Source organism: Peromyscus maniculatus, chromosome 21, assembly GCF_049852395.1.
Source record: "Peromyscus maniculatus bairdii isolate BWxNUB_F1_BW_parent chromosome 21, HU_Pman_BW_mat_3.1, whole genome shotgun sequence".
NCBI classification, from domain to species: Eukaryota; Metazoa; Chordata; class Mammalia; order Rodentia; family Cricetidae; genus Peromyscus; species Peromyscus maniculatus.
In genome coordinates this window covers 2,367,740-2,386,919 of record NC_134872.1, presented here as the reverse complement: position 1 = coordinate 2,386,919, position 19,180 = coordinate 2,367,740, and the positions used below count along the sequence as shown (strand labels likewise).

Sequence of the window (19,180 nt, the reverse complement as noted above, 5' to 3'; positions counted from 1 at the left end):
CCTTTCACCTTGTTGAGGCGTGGTCTCTCTTGTTTCTGCCACGGCGGCAGCACACTCTAGGCTGTCTAGTCAACAAGCTTCTGGATGATTCTCCCTCTCTACCTCCTGCCTCCCTGTAGGAGAGCTGGGATTGAACTCGGGTTGAGCCATCTCCCAAGTCTTGACATATTTTTAAGTAGAAAAGTCATGGAAGACCCACCTGAGGTGCTGGCGGGTGACAAAACCAGACTGGCCCGAGGGAGCAAGGCACCATGGGAGCATCTGGGAAAGGCAGTAGCTCTGTGTAGCACAGTACAGGTCAGTGATTCAGGGTGAAGTCCCAGGTCGGGGAGTGGACTGATGTTTTGAACTTAGGTTTGTGGCTCCAGAGGGGAAATTCTCCATCTCCTGGAGCCACAGGGAATCTGGGGACCTGACTGTGAGGGTGATTGGATACTGCAATGGCCAGGGACCGGCTTTGTTCCCTGACAGGAGGGTGTTGTGCAGCCCTGAGGGCAGTCCCTCCAACAACAGGTCCCCCTTACTGCACACCTGGTGTGCCAGGTGACCTACCAGGCACAGGGAGAACTGTCCAGAGGAGAGTCCCGGGAGGGCCCCCAGGGGTGCCGTACAAGCCCCTCTCCTCCAGCCTCCCTGGAGGCTATGAAACCCTGTGCAGACTGTGCTGTGACCCTCCCTCCCTCCCTCCTGCCCTCCAGCCTCTCTTTTGTGTCTGCTCTGGCTGGGGAGGGAATTGGTGCTCCGATTCTGGGTGACCAATACCAAGCATTAATGGGCACAGTGGAAGAATGACTGTTTAATAGGCATGCTAATTGGCAGGCAATGAGCGCAGGCTTCCCCGGTACTTGTTCCACAAAGCAGACAAGAGAAAAATATTTTGTTATCCTGAGAGCTGATCACACCCTCTTTCTGTGTCTCCTCACAGGGCAGGAGTGGTGGCTAAATTAGATGTCACTTAAATGGGGCCATGTACTGAGCTCTGGGGGCATGACTGTCCTTCAGAGAGTAGTGTGAGGGGACAAGAGTCCGGGCGCAGGTAGCCTGGTGTGTGGGGCCCCCACTCGCCAATTCTTTCTCTTTCAAACTTCAAGACGCGCCTGGCTCTGACCCAATCCTCACTGTGCTCCCTGAGTCCCCTAGAGGGGTCAGTGGGCAAAGGAAAGGATAGGCATGGGCAGTGTGAGAAAAGGAGGTTCTCCAGGCTGCACTCACAAAGGCAGTCTTGGAGGAAACAGAGGTGGTAGGGGCTGAGGAGCAGAAGCAGGGCAGATATGACAGCAGCAGCTCACACCACAGACTCCCAACCGGGGGCAACATGTTACGCAGGGAGGGGGCACTCACCAGAGCCCCTTACAATAGTGGGCACCTACTCTGACTACCCTCTACTGCCCTACCTCAGCGCAGCCTCTGACTGTTCCATGGTCCAGGGGAAAGCCCGCACCTCCCCATCACAGCCACGTGAGCATTGCTGTGTGTCAACAGAGATATGCTGCATTCCTTGGGGGAAAATGATATAATCCTTAGGGAGAAGAGTGGCTTACGGAAGTCAGTCATCTGGGAGGAATGAGGGTGGTACAGACGGAGAGCCAGCAGGGAATCGGTGGCTCAGCCTGGGTCCCTGGCGGTCCTCCCCAGCACCTCCGGGGACTTTGCGTGTGGCAGGAAGGGAAGGGAGGTGTGACAGAGGCACCGTGTACTCTTGAGGAAGCAGCAAGAGGCAGTGTGGCTTGGACACAACCCACACTCCAAAAACACATCACCAACGACCGGGTGGGGAGATGCCCAGTCAACAAAATGCTTGCTGGGCAAACACTAGGACCTGTGTCTGAATCCGCAGCATCTACACAAAAGCCTATAATCCAAGGGCTGAGGAAGTGTAGACAGGTGGGTCCAGCCAGTCTGGCCAATTAGTGAGCTTCAGGCAACTGAGAGACCTAGGCTCAAATAAATAAATACATTTTTTTTTTTTAAAGGTGGTTGGCGATTGACTCAACGTAGACCTCTGGCTTCCATGTGCATGTGTATGAACACACCTACATGAACATGTACATCACACACACACACACACACCTCACATCACCGTGTGCCTCCCAAGGCTGAATGCTGGGAACTCAGGAACACACATATGTCACTCACTGTCACCGAGTCTGAGGTCCAAGGGAAAAATGCTTCCTGTTTAGAAGCCTAGACAACATGTTGCAGGGTCTGTGTGAGGAGAGTGTGAAGGAAGCTGGCTGTCAGGCACAGGGCACAGTGCTCCCAGGAGGGAGGCTGAGAAGAGATGAGGACCTGAGAGTCATTTTCCTCTCACGGAGGGCCCAGTCTGGTAGGGACTCTGCATGCAGATAAACCCTGTCTCTCTGTGTTTAGTCCTGTGTGAGAGCCACCAGGTCAAGGCTGTGGGTGACTCAGGGTCACCCATCTGCACTACAGGAAAAACCGCTCAGAGGACATGCCCAGTGGGAGCGGGCCAGGAGTGTCACCTTCTACTGGAGGGAGAGGAAGGTGTGTGACTAGAGATGAGTCCACCTGGGCAGATGGGTGATGGAGAAAGAGGGGACAGAAGAGGGAAGGCTGACTGGAACTCGGGGAGAAAGGAGGGGCCTCCTATCTGGGCAGCCTCAGAAAAACCTTACACAGATAAGGCCCTCAGCCTTTTCTCTTCATCCGCTCCATTTCCTTCTCCACAGCCTAAGTCCCAGGCTGACCAAGACCACCCACCTCATGGAGTTGCTATTCTAGAATTTCGGCTCGCGTGGCAGTGCAGGGTCAGTGCAGGGGCTGTCTCACCCCGGCCTCCTCTTGGCTGTTCCTCCCATCCACATCTCCCTAAGGCTGTAATGTCCGGGCTGCTGGGATGAATAGAGTTCTCCCATTCTTTTTTTTTTTTTTTTTTGGTTTTTCAAGACAGGGTTTCTCTGTGTAGCTTTGCACCTTTCCTGGAACTCACTCTGTAGCCCAGGCTGGCCTTGAACTCACAAAGATCCACCTGGCTCTGCCTCCTGAGTGCTGGGATTAAAGGCATGCACCACCATTGCCTGGCTCTTTTTTGTTTTTTGAAACAGGTACTCTTGGGCATCTTGGAACTCCCTCTGTAGACCAGGCTGGCCTCGGAGTTCTCCTATTCTTGTGACCTGGACTTTCTACCTGTCAAAGGCTCATCCTTTGAACTTGGATTTCCTTTGGGGGTGGGGGTTGCTGCCTATCACCCACAGTTCTCACCCTATCAATGTATTGCACTGGGCACTCACTCTCCAACATAAAGTCCAGATCTCCCACAGCCACGTGAGCAGCCTCCAGAGGTAACCCTGGGCTGGGCAGACACTCAGCCTAGCCAACTCACCAGCTTCCCTTGTCTCCTCCACTCCTGAGCCCCAGTGGCTTTAGGGTTTCACTGTCTGAGTTGACAGGAAAGGTTATCGGTGACCCTGAGAGACACAGCAGCGGTACAACCTAAGAGCCGAAGGAAGCCTGAGGTAGCACCAAATCCTGCCTGGGTTGTGATGCATCTTGTATACATAGACTCAGATGTTTAAGTCATGAATTAGACCCAGTAAGAGATAAACAGTAAAGCAGGACAGTTATAACAATATAACACATTGAAAGTTATTTACAAGTAACAAATTGCTTATTTCTGGAATTTCCAGATGCATTATTACTATTTAAACAATATTTATTTAATGTGTGTTGGTATTTTGCCTATATGTGTATATCACTGCACCATGTGGGTGCCCCAAAGAAGCCACAAGTGAGCGGATGCCCTGGAACTGGAGTTATAGACAGTTGTGAGCCTCCATGTGGGTGCTGGGAATCGAACCGAGGTCCTCTAGAAGAGCAGCCAGTGCTTTTAAGCACTGAGTCATTCCCCCAGCCCCTTTCATGCATTAATTTCAGGCCCGTGGGTAATGGACATGGGCGGGAGGGGAACTGGGTAAGGGGACAGACAGTGAGAGCACAGAGAGCTGATTGGAGCTTCTAGGTCCCAGATGTGGGCAGGGCAGTGGGGGATGGGAAGAGGGTGGACAGAGAAGGCAGGAGGAGAGAGGCCAGGTGAGGAACGTGACTGTGTGGGTGTCTGGAAGCTGGCAGGAGGCCGAGAGAGACTGTGCCTCCTCCAGCCTGGCTGTCTTGGCCAAGGTCTGACAGCAGCAGGGAGGAATGTGAAGAAGAAAACAAGACAGACAGACGGACGGACGGAGGATGCCTACTCTGATACTGGAAAGCGCTCTGTTTTCTCCCCACCCATTTGGGGATGCCCACATTCTCAGACCACAAAGTCTCCTTTCCCTGCCTTGTTCCTGCTGCCTCAGCCCCGCTCCTTCCCCAGGTCCCAGCTGGGGCCCGAGAGTCTAGGGAGGGGCTGGGGAGTCTCCACAGGTTCCAGTATTCCTGTCTCGGGGGTGAGGACTTGGGATGAATGTCTGGCTTGCCTTTCCAAAGGGAATTCTTAGGTGAGAGCCACCCTGCAGGGGACCACACCCTGGTCCCATTTAATTTACTCTTTCTGATAATTTCCTGTTTGATCTTTACAAACCTTTGAAAGCAGGTAATATCTAAAAATAATCCCAGGGAGCTGGAGAGGTCTCAGTAGTTAAGACAGCTAACTGTCTTCCAGAGGACCTGGGTTTGATTCCCAGCACCTTCCATGGAGGCTGACAAACATCTGTTAACTCGGGTTCCAGGGGACCCAATGCCCTCTCTGGCCTCTTCAGGAACTACATGCATGGGTTGCACTTGCACACGCGTGGGCAGAACACACATACACATAAAACAAAGCAGATATTGACAGAAATAGTCCCAGTAGAAAGAGACGGAACTCGTGCTAGATCACACCTGACCCACAGCCCAGCGTGTGCAGGGCCCTGGGTTTCACCTTCAGTGCCCCCCTACCCACCCTTCTCCCTCTCTACGAGTGAAGAAAGAAATCTAAGCTTAGAGAGAGTTGGTAAATTGCTCGAAGCCCCGCAATTAGGCGGGATTTAAAGCCTCATCATCTCAGTTCTAAAGCCACCGTGGTTTTGTCGTCACCGTCCACTGCCCGTCTCAGGCTTGTGTTCCTGTCACTGCTCCCTGCAAGGCTGCCTGGACCTTTGTTTCTTCCCAGCGCCTCCTCTAGGCACCGGCAGGAAGTGAAGGACCAGACGGCGGCCTGCAGCTGCACATGGTTGTCTAGACTTAATTAAACTTAAATAAAACAAAAGACTCAGTGGGTTATGCCAGCCCCATTTTAAGCTCTTGCGGCCTGTGTGCCATGGAGAGAGCTGGGAGAAGACAGGCCACGGGCCAGAACTCAGGGCAGGGCAGGGAGAAAGGGAGGGACCAACCCAAGGGCTGGAGGGACAGAGATGCCCTTGTGAAGAAAGGACATCTGGAAGGAATTTGGGTGAGGGGAGGAGGGACCCAGTGAGGGCACACACTGAGGCCCTTCCTCCGATACTGATACTCCCACAATCCCAGTGAGCAATCGGCTGGGGTGGGGCCTGGGCTGCAGCAGGAGGGAGGGACTTTAGTGTAGGAGAAACCACCTCCCTCCCGCTGGGTCCCAGGGTTCTGACCCTCTGTCCTTCAGGGACTCAGGAGCTGGTTTGGCCCTTCTTATCCCTACTCAGGCACAAACCTCTGATACTTTCTGTTTGTCCATCCGGGCCCAGGAGCCGGCTAATGGGCAGCCTGGCCACCACCTTCCCAATTAGCCTCATTGGCCTCTTGCTCATCCTCCCGAGTCTGGGTCACTACCGTGGGATAGGGACTGTGAACGGCCTGTGAGTCACTGAGGCCCAGCTATGACAGGGGTCCCAACCCAGGCCTCTCCCTCGTCCAAGCTGTGGTAACCACTGCCCCGCCTGCCCCCCACCAGCTGCCCCAAGAACCCCCAGAAAGGAACCCTCAGGTTTTCAGTGTATGGATGTCGTTTCTGAGAGGGGGAAAAAGGCTTCTTGGAACGGGACACTTTAACAGGCCCGTGGCAGGCTGGTGCTCGGGACAGTGGCTCTAAGGGAATCCACAGTGGGGGCGGATCTTCAGATCTGAAGCAGGAGGAGAATGCTGAGTGCCAGAATCGCAAGGAAACAGGCAGATAGGGGCTACAATGTGAGCCCCAGCAAGCTGCGTGGTGGGGTGAGTTGGGGGTGAGCAGGGGCGCGGTGCTTCTTGGGGTCAGGAGGGAGAGCTGAAATGCCCACTCTTCTTCTAGTGGAGGGGGGCTGGGAGGATGAGACTTGGGCAGGCCAGGGAGGGAAGAGCTGGGTGACTGAGTCCCTGGGTGAGAGGGGCCACCCTGGGGGTGGGGGTGGCCCCCCCCCCAGGGCAGAGTGCCTGGTTCCGGATTAGGCAAGGAGGAACTAGGGAAGGCCAGCCTGGGTAGGGGCTAGTGCCCAGTGGCCTCAGGTCTCCTGCGGCCGCCGCCGTCACTGCTGAGTAGGCACATGTGACAGCGGATTGCTTCAGCCTCTCCTGCCACACCAACCTCCCTGAGGCAGCCTCCCCCTCCACCCCTCCTCTCTCCTCCCCACAGTGACTCCTGCCCGGAGAATGTCCAGCCCCGGCATAAAGGTCCCAGTGTCCATGAGCTTCTGTCAGTCAGGAGGCCACGCCGTGCACAATGAGCTCCTCTCGGGCACCCGGGATGGGGCGTGTGGGAGGGCACGGGCTGATGGCATTGCTGCTGGCCAGTCTCATTCTACCAGGTAGGAGTCTGGGGCCTCGGGAGAGGGACAGCGTGGGACTCAGGCCCTAGGTCAGGGAGGCTGGGGGCACCCAGCGCCTGCAGCCCAGGGTCCAGGAGAGGGGCACAGGCAGGGCTCTGGAGCCTGACCTTTCTTTCCGGGACTGCCCCTCATCTTTGCCTGGCTGCCTCTGTGTGGTCACTGCACACAAATTCTTTTTCCTTTGCTCCACAGTGGCCGAGCAGGCACGCACTCTACCTCTGAGCCATCCTTAGAGTCCTATGTACATGTTCTGAGCTTGTTTCTGAAACCTAGAAACGAGGTTAATGTCATCTAGCCCAGTCTCCGTCTGTCTCAGATTAAACAATGCCCGTGACACAGCTTCAGAAGTTCTAGATGGCTATATGAACGGTGGTAGCCCCACTGGAAGATATGATCTGGCTACTTCATAGGAATAACAATTGCTACCATTTTCAGAGCTACCTTTTACACACACTTGAGACGTATTAATTAACTTGCATTTATTTATTTATGTATGTATGTACTTTTTATTTAATTTTGACTGAGGTACTGGGAGTTAAGTCCCAGGCTTCATGGTTGCATGCTTGCTAAGTGATCTACTACACTCTCAGCCCTCTTTGCTTTTATTTATTATTTATTTATTTATTTATTTATTTATTTATTTATTTATTTATTTGAGACAAAGTCTTGCTTTGTAGCCCAGCCTAGCCTCAAACTCAGCCTCCTGAGAACTAGGACTGCAGGCATACAATTTGCAGGCACACGCCACCACAACGCTCAGCATAGAGCCTTTTTAAAGGCTAGCCTGTAGCTAGCACTTTAAATACATTAGCGTTTTGAGGCCTGTGTGATAGATTTGCTATTCCCACTCTGCAGCTGAGGATCCAGAGGTCAGGAAACTGGCTTCATTCAGATTGCTGTTAGAAGCGGGGCATCCAGGGTTCTAAGCCCAGGCTGGGTGGCATCCAGGGTTCTAAGCCCAGGCTGGGTGGCATCCAGGGTTCTAAGCCCATGCTGGGTGGCATCCAGGGTTCTAAGCCCAGGCTGGGGGGCATCCAGGGTTCTAAGCCCAGGCTGGGGGGCATCCAGGGTTCTAAGCCCAGGCTGGGGGGCATCCAGGGTTCTAAGCCCAGGCTGGGGGCCGTGTGCCCAGCGCAGAGGGGTGAAGGGACAGCAGCGAGGAGGGTTTGTTGTGGGGTACACCGGGGGTTCTTCTTTTTGAGATGAGGTTGGGGACATTGCAGGTGACTGGCAGACTGGCTGCTGGCGGATCGCTCTAGCATGAGTGTTGATGATGAACTTTGACGCCTAGCTTGCTGTTTCTGGACACATGGTCCAGAGAGATGATATTATAAGGCCTTCACGGTAGCTCTGTGGGGAGGGCACGGCAGACTGAATATATAAGCCAGAGAAGGTCAGTCACTTGCTGATGTGTGGCTCTGAAGGGGCTGGGGTGGGCAGGAGGCACTGAGGTGAGAGCCATGCAGACAGACAAGAGGACAGACAAGAGGACAGGCAAGAGGACAGGCAAGAGGAGCCCGGGGTTAGGAGCGGAGAGTCGGTGGAGGTTGGACGTGGGTCCAGGTCCAAAGACGGCGTGGGGCAGAATGGGGGCAGCAGTACACGTGAAGGCTGGGTGGGGAGAGAGGGAGGCTGGCATTGGTCATGGGGAGGAGGGTTTCTGCTCTGTCCCTGGGCTGGGACAGTGAGCGCAGGGGTGGCTCGGGGTGCGGTGTCCTGTCACACTGGTACTGGCAGGTTCTGAAGCAACAGGTGAGTGCCCCCACATCCTGGCTCCCACCCAGGTTTACTGGCATGGCCAGAGCTGGGACAGGAAGCAGGGACTCCTCTGACCCACCCCTTGCCCAGTCTGGACTCTCACTTGGGAGCTGGTGACAGAGTATCAGCTATGAAGTGTGGTTCTGGCACCTGGGCACCAGCTTTCTCTTTCCTTCCTGTCTCGGCATACCCTCCCCTTTTTGGTGGTAATGGGTGATCAAGTCTACGGCCTTGTGTGTGCTAAGTCAATCCTCTGCCCCCAATCCCTGCTTTGCCTTTTACGTTCTGCTGTTTGGTTCTATGGTCTGACCTATGACTGCCCTGCCCCAGAGCGCCAGCCTCCTCACGGTCTTGTTTCTGACCTATCTGTTCCCTTCCCCACTATCTGAAGGGGACTCCTTCAATGCCTACCACTTCAGAGTTTTAGCATGGTTTTCTTGAAGACAGACCTTTGACCTGCCCCCTTCAGCCCCCTCTGCTAGAACAATGAAACTGCCCTGATTCGGCCACCTTCATTTTCTCCACAGACAGTATCCAGTTCTTCGTTTTTCTAACTGTGAACTTGCCTGGGTTCCTCTTGGGAAACACGGGGCAGACGACTGGGATGGGGTCCATGCATCGGGAGGGGGAGCCCCTGTTCCAATCTAGTCCTTACAGACCACTACTCTCCTCCAGGAACCTTGGCCAAGAGCATTGGGACCCTCTCAGACCCCTGTAAGGACCCCAGGAGGATCACCTCCCCCAACGACCCTTGTCTCATTGGAAAGGCTGCCTCCAAGAGCATCGGCGGCCAAGGTGGATCCAGCAGCTCCCAGGGAAGTTCTTTAGGATCTGTGATATTCAAACCAGGAACAGGGTCGTCCCAGATCAGCTTTTCCTCTGGGTCTGGCTCCTCCCAGTCAGGAAGCAGCGGATCGCAGTCAGGAAGCAGCGGATCGCAGTCCGGAAGCAGCGGATCACAGTCCGGAAGCAGCAACTACCATTCTGGAAGCAGCGGCTCTCAGACAGGAAGCAGCAGTTCCCGATGGGTAAGCAGCAGTTCCCACAGCAGCAGCTCTCAATCCGGAAGCTCAGGAAGCAGCCGGGAGGGACCAGGGAACGGCTCTGCTCTACCGACCGATGACAACTCTTCCAGGCAGTCATCAGGCACCTTCCAGTCTGGAGGCTCTTACACTTCCCACAGCTCTGTGGTGTCTAGCGGCATCTCCAACCAGAGGCCCTGTAGCTCCAACGTGCCCGACTCTCCCTGCAGTGGGGGGCCTGTCATCACGCACTCGGGGCCCTACATCTCCAGCTCCCACACCGTGTCCGGCGGGCAGAGGCCTGTAGTGGTGGTGGTGGAACAACACGGCTCGGGTGGCCCCGGAGGGTTCCAAGGCATGCCCTGCAGCAACGGTGGCCCAGCAGGCAAGCCCTGTCCTCCCATCACCTCTGTCCAGAAACCCTACGGCGGCTACGAGGTGGTGGGGGGCTCTGCCAACAGCTACCTGGCCCCAGGCATGACCTACAGTGGCGGTAAAATCTACCCTGTGGGCTACTTCACCAAGGACAACCCCGTCAGGGGCTCGCCAGGGGCCCCCTCCTTTGCAGCTGGGCCCCCAGTCTCTGAGGGGAAGTACTTCTCCAGCAACCCCATCATCCCCAGCTACAGCTCTTCCAGTGCCAACGCCTACCCATCCTCGGGCGTCGTGTTCCAGCCCGTGGGCACCGGCGGGGTCCAGCCCTGTGGCACGGGTTCTAAGGGGCCTTGCTCGGGAACAAGAATCCAGATCACCTCCAGCAGCTCCAGCACCTCCTTCCAACCCTGTGGCGGTGCTTCCCAGGGGCCCTGCTCCCCACCAGGCACCGGCTCCATCGGCGGGGGAAGCTCCTCCCTCTCCACCGGCAAAATCGTCCTCCAGCCCTGCGGCAGCAAGTCTAGCTCTCCCGGCTACCCCTGCCTTTCTGTTTCCTCCTCCACGCTGAATGGCTCTCCTCAGCTGGTCCCCTCCGTGGTGGCCAAGCCCTGTGGCCTCAACAGCCCTGGAAGGGTGCCCTGCCGTTCCATCCGGGACATTCTGGCCCAAGTGAAGCCTCTGGGGCCCCAGTTAGCAGATCCTGAAGTTTTTCTGCCTCAGGGAGAGCCACTTGACAAGCCTTAAGTCACACACACACACACACACACACACACACACACACACACACCGTTCCCCCTCTCCACCTCAGCCCTTGCCTGGTGACCACTCCATCCGAAGCACAGATGTTGTGCTGTGCGTGTGGACGCACCCCGGGGCATCCGCAGAGCCTGGCACAGACTCCTGGCTCTCTCGGGATCCTGGACAGGGCTCAATAAACTTTGTGAACTTTGTGCAGACTTTTTGCCTTCTTGGAGTCCTGTGTCTCTTCTTTCGTACCTGGGTAGTACACCTCCTGGGCCTCTAGAGGGCCCCTCTCCCCCGTGTCAATTCGTAATTTGGCTCAGTGTTTTTTTTTGTCTTACGCCTCCTCCCACGGAGAAGGAAAACAATAAACATCGATTGAACTGACTGCAGAGCTGGCCGTGTCCGGATTCTTCCTCTGCACGCCTCACCTCTCAGCTCCAAGAAATCTGTTCCCTCTCTGCTTCCCACTCACACTGGAGTCCTCCCCTCCCCTTCCCCTCCAGAAGACCCTCATTATTTTCTTCTCTCCCACGTAGGCTTCTCCTCCATTAGTGTGCCTCACCTTCTAAACCCCGTGCTCTCTGGCAGTCCCTAGAGTCGATCTTGAGTTTCTGGGACGCTGGACCAGCCCAGGCAAGATTCCTGGGGACTGAGCAGGAGTGTCCTGAGAACTGGGGGCGGGGAGAGAGAAAGACAACATCCCAGTGTGATGCAGTGCACCAAGCCTGGTGACTCACTGGCCTACTTAACAAGGTTCTGTGATAGACAGAGACGACAGTGTCCTCTACACCTCCTCTCTAGCCCAACAAGGACAGAGGGGTGTGGGTGTCCCTGTAGGAAGGCCTCATTGCATGCTCAAGGCTCTCCAAGGTTTTGAAAAGGAACTTACTGCCACCTGGAATCCCCACCCCCTTTAGGAAGGAGAGAGCAGGTGCTGAGGCCACAGTGAAAGGCTTCAAGTCTGAACCAGAGGCTTCCCACTGAACTGGCCACAGACGTCCTGGGGAGCCAAGCCGGCCTTCAGGGGCCACTAGGACAAAGCCGGCTCCCAGGCAGTCCTGTTTCTGTGATTACATAAGAGTCATTGGTCCAGGGGCTGGAGACACGGCTCAGTGGTTAAGGGCACTGGCTGCTGCTCTTCCAGAGGACCAGGGTTCAAATCCCAGCATCCACAGTGCTGGGACTCCTTTAGTCTCTGGTGTGATGCATGTTAAAAACAGGCATGGTGGCACATGCCTTTAACCCCAGCACTTGGGAGGCAGAGGCAGGGGAATTTCTCTGAGTTCAAGGCCAGCCTGGTCTACAGAGTGAGTTCCAGGACAGTCAGAGCTACAAAGTGAGACCCTGTCTCAAAATAATACACACACACACACACACACACACACACACACACACACACACACAAAACCCAAAGTCACCCCAAAGCAGGGGGCCAAACTCTAAGGTTTCCTACTGGCCAGTTCAGGAAAGAACTTGTTACTCTTCACGGCTGGTGGGGTGGGTAGGGGTGGGGCTAGAGAGATCAGTCAGCAGTCAAAGTGTCTCCTCAGGCAGACAGGGACACCTGCCTGAGTTTTCTAGGCTGAGAGAACAAAGGCAGTTAAGGGGTCAGGTGGATGGGTAGGTAAGGATGCTTGCCCTGTGAGGCTGCTGACCTGAGTCTGATGCCCGGAACCTATGTGAAAACAAGGAGAGAGGGGCTGGAGAGATGGCTCAGAGCGTAAGAGCACTCCTTGCTCTTCCAAAGGTCCTGAGTTCAATTCCCAGCAACCATATGGTGGCTCACAACCATCTGTAGTGAGATCTGGTGCCCTCTTCTGGTGTGTGGGGATATGTGCAGACAGAACACTGTGTACATAATAAATAAATAAATCTTAAAAAAAGAAAAGAAAAAAACAGGCGGTGGTGGCGCACGCCTTTAATCCCAGCACTTGGGAGGCAGAGCCAGGTGGATCTTTGAGAGTTCGAGGCCAGCCTGGTCTACAGAGAGAGATCCAGGAAAGGTGCAAAGCTACACAGAGAAACTCTGTCTCAAAAAAACAAAACAAACAAACAAAAAATAAATAAATAAGGAGAGAACCAACTCCACAAATTGTCTTTGGACTTCCACATGTGTGCTGTGGCCCATACACACAATAATAATAAATTCTAAAAATTAAAAAGGCGGCCGGGCGGTGGTGGCACACACCTTTAATCCTGGCACTTGGAAGGCAGAGGCAGGAGGATTTCTCTGAGTTCAAAGCCAGCCTGGTCTACAGAGCAAGTTCGAGGACAGTCAGACCTACAGAGAAACCCTGTCTAGAAAAGCCAAAATAAGTAAATAAATAAATAAGGCAGTTAAATACTTTTTTAATTTACTGTGCCTGGTGGTATAGCCTGTTATCCCAGCTATTTGGAAGCCTGAAGCAGGAAAAAGGCAAGTTTGAGGTCAGCCTAGGCTTAGTCAGACCTTATTTTCACAAAGTGAAAAGGGGGTGGGGCCAGCTTGGTGGTGGAGTGCTCGCTGGGCATATGAGTGGACCTGGGTTCAATTTCTAGTAGTAAAAACAATGGAACCCTTTTTAATTATAAAATCTTCTAATACATGTCTATATTATTTTTATTTTTTGAGAGAGACAAGACGTAGCTCAGCCTGGCCTTGAACCCCCTATGAAACCAAGTGTCCTGGTTAGTTTTATGTCAATTTGACACAAGTTAGAGTCATCGAAAGGAGGGAACTTTAATTGGAAAAGTGCCTTCATAAAACATAAAACGGGCCTGTAGGGAATTTTCTCAATTGGTGATCAATGGGGGAGGGCCCAGCCCATGGTGGGTGGGGCCATTCCTGGGCTGGTGGTCCTGGGTTCTGTAAGAAAGCAGGCTGAGCAAGCCATGAGGAGCAAGCCAGTAAGCAGCAGCCTCCATGGCCTCTGCATCAGCTCCTGCCTCCAGGTTCCTGCCCTGTGTGAGTTCCTGTCCTGACTTCCTTCAATGATGAACAGTGAATTGGAAGTGTGAGCCAAATAAACCCTTTCCTCCCCAAATTGCTTTGGTCATGGTGTTTCATCACAGCAATAGAAACCCTAACTAGGACACCAAGGTTGACCTTGAACTCCTGATCTCCTGCCTCTACCTCCTGAGTGTTGAGATTACAGGTGTGCACTACCATGTACAGTTTTATGTGGTGCAGGAATGGGATGCAGGGCATCATGCGTACCAGGCAGGCACTCTAGCAACAGAGCCATACTCCCACCCCTCAAATGTATTTGTATTAGTTTACTTTCTGTTGCTATAATAAAACACCCGAGACCTGGAAATGGTCTGTTTAGCTCACAGGTCTCTGTTTCTTTTCTTCGTCTTCTCTTTTAGCTCGGTTTTCAAAGTTCAAGAGCATGACTCCAGCACCTGCCCAGTTCTGAGCTTGATGGGGAGATTGAATGAGAGGAGACGTCTCAAGGCAGGGTAGGAAGTCAGAGGGGTTGGGCTTACTGTTGGTTTATCATCATTATTATCGTTGTCATTATTTTATGGGTTTTTTGTTTGTTTGTTTTTTGTTTTGTTTTGTTTTTTGAGACAGGATTTCTCTGTAGCTTTGGAGCCTGTCCTGGATTAGCTCTGTAAACCAGGCTGGCCTCAAACTCACAGAGATCCACCTGCCTCTGCCTCCCGAGTGCTGGGATTACAGACATGTGCCACCACTGCCTGGCGACTGGTTGTTTTTATGTTTGTTTGTTTTTGTTTTTGTTTGAGACAGGGTCTCTCTGTGTAGCCCTGGCTGTCCTGAAACTTGCTCTGTAGACCAGGCTGGCCTTAAATTCACAGAGATCCACCTGCTTCTGCCTCCCGAGTGCTGGGATTAATGGTGTGAGCTACCATGCCTGGATGTTTTTCATTTTTTGCAGTGCTGGGGACTGAATTCTGTATGCCAGGGAAGGACTCTGCTGAACTATTTAAAAACAAACACAGACACAAACCTCAACCTCCCAAAACTTTAAAAAGTATTAGTATCAAGATTTATCTTTTTAGGGGCTGGAGAGATGGCTCAGAGGTTAAGAGCACCGGTTGTTCTTCCAGAGGTCCTGAGTTCAATTCCCAACAACCATCTGTAATGAGATTTGGTGCCCTCTTCTGGCCTGAAGGGATATATGCAAGTAGAACACTGTATACATAATAAATAAATTAAAAAAAAAATGATTTATCTTTTTAGCTATAGGTACAGGTGTATGCCTGTGTGGGTGTGTGCATTATGAGTGCAGGTACCTGATGAGGCTGGAAGAGGGGATCAGATCCCCTGAGAGCTGGAGTTACAGGTGGGTGTGAGCCTCTCCATGTGGGTGCTGGGATCCAAACTCTTGTCTTCCGCAGGAGCGGTAAGATCTCCTGAGCATGGGCCATTGCTCCAGCCCCCTTTCGTCCCCTTTTAACTATTTTCTTTTGAGACAGGGTCTCACTAAGCTGCCCGAGCTGCTCTTGACCTCACTCTATAGGCCAGGTCGGGCTTGAATTTGTGACTCTCCTACTTCAGCCTCCAAGAAGTTAAGACTATAGGCCTCAGGCCGTCAGACGGCAAGGCTCCCTCTTTCAACAGCAACCCTTTCCCACTGATGCTAATTGACTCCAGCAAGTCCCGTTAATCTCCCCAGTGATTTACCTACCTCCCACTAGATCCCGACTCTTAAAGATCCCACATCTCTCAATGTCCCCACACTGGAGACTGGTGAGGGACACTCTCAAAGCATATGCAAACCACAGCATCTCATCTACATTTAAAACTAGACAAATCACTATTGAGGTCCCATCACCCCAGTGCAAGGTTGAAGTCATGGCCATTTGACCATAGCATTGAGCTGTCCTTCTCTGTGAGTGCTTGGATACACCACTGACTCTGAGTGTTTTTATTTCCCCTCCCCTCACTTTTTAGATTTATAATTTATGTGTATGAGTGTTTTTCCTGTATGTATGCATATACACCATGTGCATGCCTGGTGTCCACGGACACCAGAAGAGGACATCGGATCTCATGGAACTGGAGTTAAGGGAGGTTGTTAGCTGCCATATGTGTGCTGGGAACAATTACCTTTAACCGCTGGGCCATCTTCCCAGGCCCCTGTTTCTTATATTCTTTGGATATGTCTGACCACCTGCATTAGGCAGAATGGTGTCTCCACCCCAACGCCACCAAAGATGTCACCATCATAATCCTTAGAATTTATTAATATGTTAGGTTACTTGGAAAAGGGAAACAGGGTTTCTGATGCAGTTCAAGTCATTAGTCATCTGACCTTACCATAAAGGGATTATCCAGGATTATCTGGGTGGGTCCAATATAGACATGGTGTTTAAAATGTGGGCTTGGGAGACAGAAGAGGAAGCCAGATGATACAGTGTGGGAAGAGACTTGGAAGATGGGGGAAGAGAGTCAAGAGACGAGAAACACAGGTGGCCCTGGAAACTGGAAGAACCCAGAAGTAGACCCTCTCTAGAACCTCCATAAACAGCAGTCAGTCCTTCAGATCCCCTTATAACTCAGAAAGACCCATTTTGGACTTTTGTTCTAAAAAATGATAACAGGGCTGGAGAGATGGTCCAGTGGTTAAGAAAGAGCATTGGTTGCTCTTGAGAGGAACAGACTTTGGTTCTCAGCACTGACATCAACCTCCTCACTACTGAATGTAATTCCAGCGCTAGGACCCTGACACCCTCTTCTGGCCCCTCTGGGCATTACACTCACATGTACATCCCATACACAGGCACACACTCATATACATAATTAAGAATAAAATAAGGAGCTGGGCGGTGGTGGCACAGGCCTTTAATCCCAGCACTCGGGAGGCAGAGGCATGTGGATCTCTGTGAGTTCGAGGTTAGCCAGGTCTGCGAAGTGAGTTCCAGGGCTACGCAGAGAAACCCTGTCTTGGAGGGAAAAGAAAAACAACAACAAACAAAACTCAAAAAGAATAGAATAAGGGCTAGAGAGTTGGCTGCTCTTCCAGAGGATCTAGCACGCACGTGGTGGTTCACAAATGTCTGGAACTTCAGTCCCAGGGCATCCGAAGCCCCCTTCTGACCTGGGAGGACACCAGGCAGGTGTGTGGTGAGTATACATGCAGGCAAAACACTCAAAAACAACAAAATAAATAAAATAAAATAAACATTTTTAAAATCTTTTACAGGCTTGATTACAGGAGAGCTTTGGCAGCACGTGCCTGTCATCCCACACTTGGGAGGCTGAGGCAGGAGGATTGTAAGTTTGAGGCCAGTCTCATCTTAACCTGCCCCAACTCCACCCTCCCACAAAGCAGACAAAATAGAAAACCAACAAGCAAATGAAACAAAATAAGACAAAATGAAAGAAAAATCCACAATATTACATGTGTTGGGAATGGTTAGCTTGTGTGGCTTTGTTACAGGAGCAATGGAAAAATAACACATCACATTCTAAGGCTGGAAAATAAGCCCGTTTCTTCAGACTAAGGGCTTCACCTAGGAGCAGCACCTCTGATGGGGGAACTTTTGCACCCCAGGACAACCAGCTTGTCAGAATCCAGGGGGAGATGTGGGGGTCCATGAGCAAGGATGCTGGAGTCAATGCTCTAGATCCCAAAGGAGTCAGACTGCTGAGCGTGGCTGACGCTGAGAGACGGCGAAGGCACCGGCATCCTAAGGCAAGCCAGGGCAGGGCTGGCAACTAGGGGTGACCTGTGGACCAGGGCACCTGGGTGAGGAAGGGGCAGGGAGTACGTGGAGAGGAGCCAGGTGAGGGAACACCCAGTTCCTCTGGGACATTCAAGTGACACCTGTTGCCACAGACCGAATCAAGAATGAGGGTGGAATGGGCAGGATCTATTGTCTCCACAACCACTGGCCCAGCCTGTTTCTGCTGTCCCCCACCCCACCGATGGGATAAAGCCTGCTGTCTTGGAGCCCAGGGAGATGCTGGAGCTGAGCAAGATGCAGGGCCTCGCAGGTGGGAGCCGGGCTCCCCTGGGCCTGCTCCTGATCTGTCTGTATCTGCCAGGTATGGAGGGCACTGGGGGCCTTGGGTAAAGGCGGGAGCGTGCACATGTAGGAGATGTGCACTTGGGTCCCCAGGGAAGTGAGAAGTGGCGGAAGACGCTTGCGGTGAAGGGAGCCAGGGAGCCAAAGGGGTGGCTGTACCAACTGTGATTCACTGACTGCCTTATCTTCTTTTTTCCTTCAGGCCTCTTTGCACGTAGCATTGAGGCACCAGAGGAGAAAGTCTCCCTACATTCGGGAAAACCTTCCTTCACCAGCCTCTTCAACTCCGGACAGCCTCAGCCCAAGCCAGACCCTGTGAATAATGAATTACCAAGGGTTCTTCCCAGGCTTCCCGAATCCCCAGAAGATGGCACTCTACCTGAGGGAGAATCAGAGATGCCCAGCCAGCCTCCCATCTGGGGGTGGTCCCCCATGGACTACTGGCTCTCCGAGGACCCTCAGCAAGGGATGGAGGCTGCTGCCGAGGACTACCCGGAGCAAGTGCGGCCAGATGTCCTGCCATACTTTTCCTCTGCATACGAGGCTTCCGGCCCCGAGGACTCAGAGCCTACACAGCTGCCTGGCTCCAGTTCACTGACAACTGAGGCAGAAGCCTTTGCCCAGCACCCATTCTGGTTTTTCATCCGCAGGTTATTGCCTGGTTTACCCTGGGGGATCCTAAGTCCCAGTGGATCTTGGGGAGGTGGAGGGGCAGGAACTGGGTGGGGGAGAAGGCCCATGCCTTACCCTTCTGGAATATGGGGTAGCAATAGTCAATTATCAGGTACCAGCTTGGGGGTTAATGGTCGGCACCCAGTAGCCAGTTGGGGGACCAATAGTCCGTATCCTGCAGGCAGCTGGGGGGGTAATGGTCCGTATCCTGCAGGCAGCTGGGGGGGTAATGGTCCGTATCCTGCAGGCAGCTGGGGGGGTAATCGTCCCTATCCTGCAGGCAGCTGGGGGGGCAATCGTCCCTATCCTGCAGGCAGCTGGGGGGGTAATCGTCCCTATCCTGCAGGCAGCTGGGGGGGTAATCGTCCCTATCCTGCAGGCAGCTGGGGGGGGGGGTAATGGTCCGTATCCTGCAGGCAGCTGGGGGGGTAATCGTCCCTATCCTGCAGGAAGCTGGGGGACCAGTTGTCGGTATCCAGCAGGCAGCTGGGGGCCCAACTGTCGGAATCCAGCAGGTAGCTGGAGGCCCAATGGTCGGAATCCGCTTCCTCCAGGAGTCCGCCCTCCTGGTCGGAATCCGCTTCCTCCAGGAGTCCGCCCTCCTGGTCGGAATCCGCTTCCTCCGGGAGTCCGACCTCATCCTGGTCGGAATCCGCTTCCACCCCGAGTCCGCCCTCCTGGTCGGAATCCGCTTCCTCCCGGGGCCCGATCTCCTGGCTCTTCTGGGAGCCTCCCAAACCTCAGTTTGCAGTGAGGCTGCAAAGCTCAGCAGGAGCTCAGTCAGGCTCGGTCACACGGTTTACCCATTTTTAATGCTTCCTCTGTTGACCTAAGCTGGTCGCCAATAAACACAAGCAGTTCTTGAATTGGATGTGTCTCCGTGTCTTTGTTTCTGGGGGTCATGGCTGTGCACCTGGGTCTTTC

The 19,180-nt window shown here is 53.3% G+C and overlaps 2 protein-coding genes across 2 annotated transcripts; both read left to right on the top strand.

Annotated features, from left to right (window-relative positions):
- Positions 1–6,533: 6,533 nt before the first annotated feature.
- Positions 6,534–10,818, top strand: Cdsn (corneodesmosin). Its single transcript, XM_006997318.3, has 2 exons — positions 6,534–6,686; positions 9,141–10,818. The coding sequence occupies exons 1-2, from the start codon at positions 6,602–6,604 to the stop codon at positions 10,604–10,606; spliced, it is 1,551 nt and encodes a 516-aa protein (XP_006997380.1). The 5' UTR covers positions 6,534–6,601; the 3' UTR covers positions 10,607–10,818.
- Positions 10,819–17,536: 6,718 nt separating this feature from the next.
- On the top strand, positions 17,537–19,010 carry C21H6orf15 (chromosome 21 C6orf15 homolog). The gene is made up of 3 exons (XM_076558059.1): positions 17,537–17,603; positions 17,787–18,531; positions 18,665–19,010. The coding sequence occupies exons 1-3, from the start codon at positions 17,537–17,539 to the stop codon at positions 19,008–19,010; spliced, it is 1,158 nt and encodes a 385-aa protein (XP_076414174.1).
- The last annotated feature ends 170 nt before the right edge of the window (positions 19,011–19,180 follow it).

Bases quoted from the DNA above. Each gene is read 5' to 3' on its own strand.
- Cdsn (XM_006997318.3), top strand. From the start codon at position 6,602: ATGAGCTCCTCTCGGGCACCCGGGATGGGGCGTGTGGGAGGGCACGGG. The intron at 6,687-9,140 runs GTAGGAGTCTGG...ACTCTCCTCCAG, and splicing joins GGCCAGTCTCATTCTACCAG to GAACCTTGGCCAAGAGCATT.
- C21H6orf15 (XM_076558059.1), top strand. From the start codon at position 17,537: ATGCAGGGCCTCGCAGGTGGGAGCCGGGCTCCCCTGGGCCTGCTCCTG. The intron at 17,604-17,786 runs GTATGGAGGGCA...TTTTTCCTTCAG, and splicing joins GATCTGTCTGTATCTGCCAG to GCCTCTTTGCACGTAGCATT. The intron at 18,532-18,664 runs TGCAGGCAGCTG...TAATGGTCCGTA, and splicing joins GGGGGTAATCGTCCCTATCC to TCCTGCAGGCAGCTGGGGGG.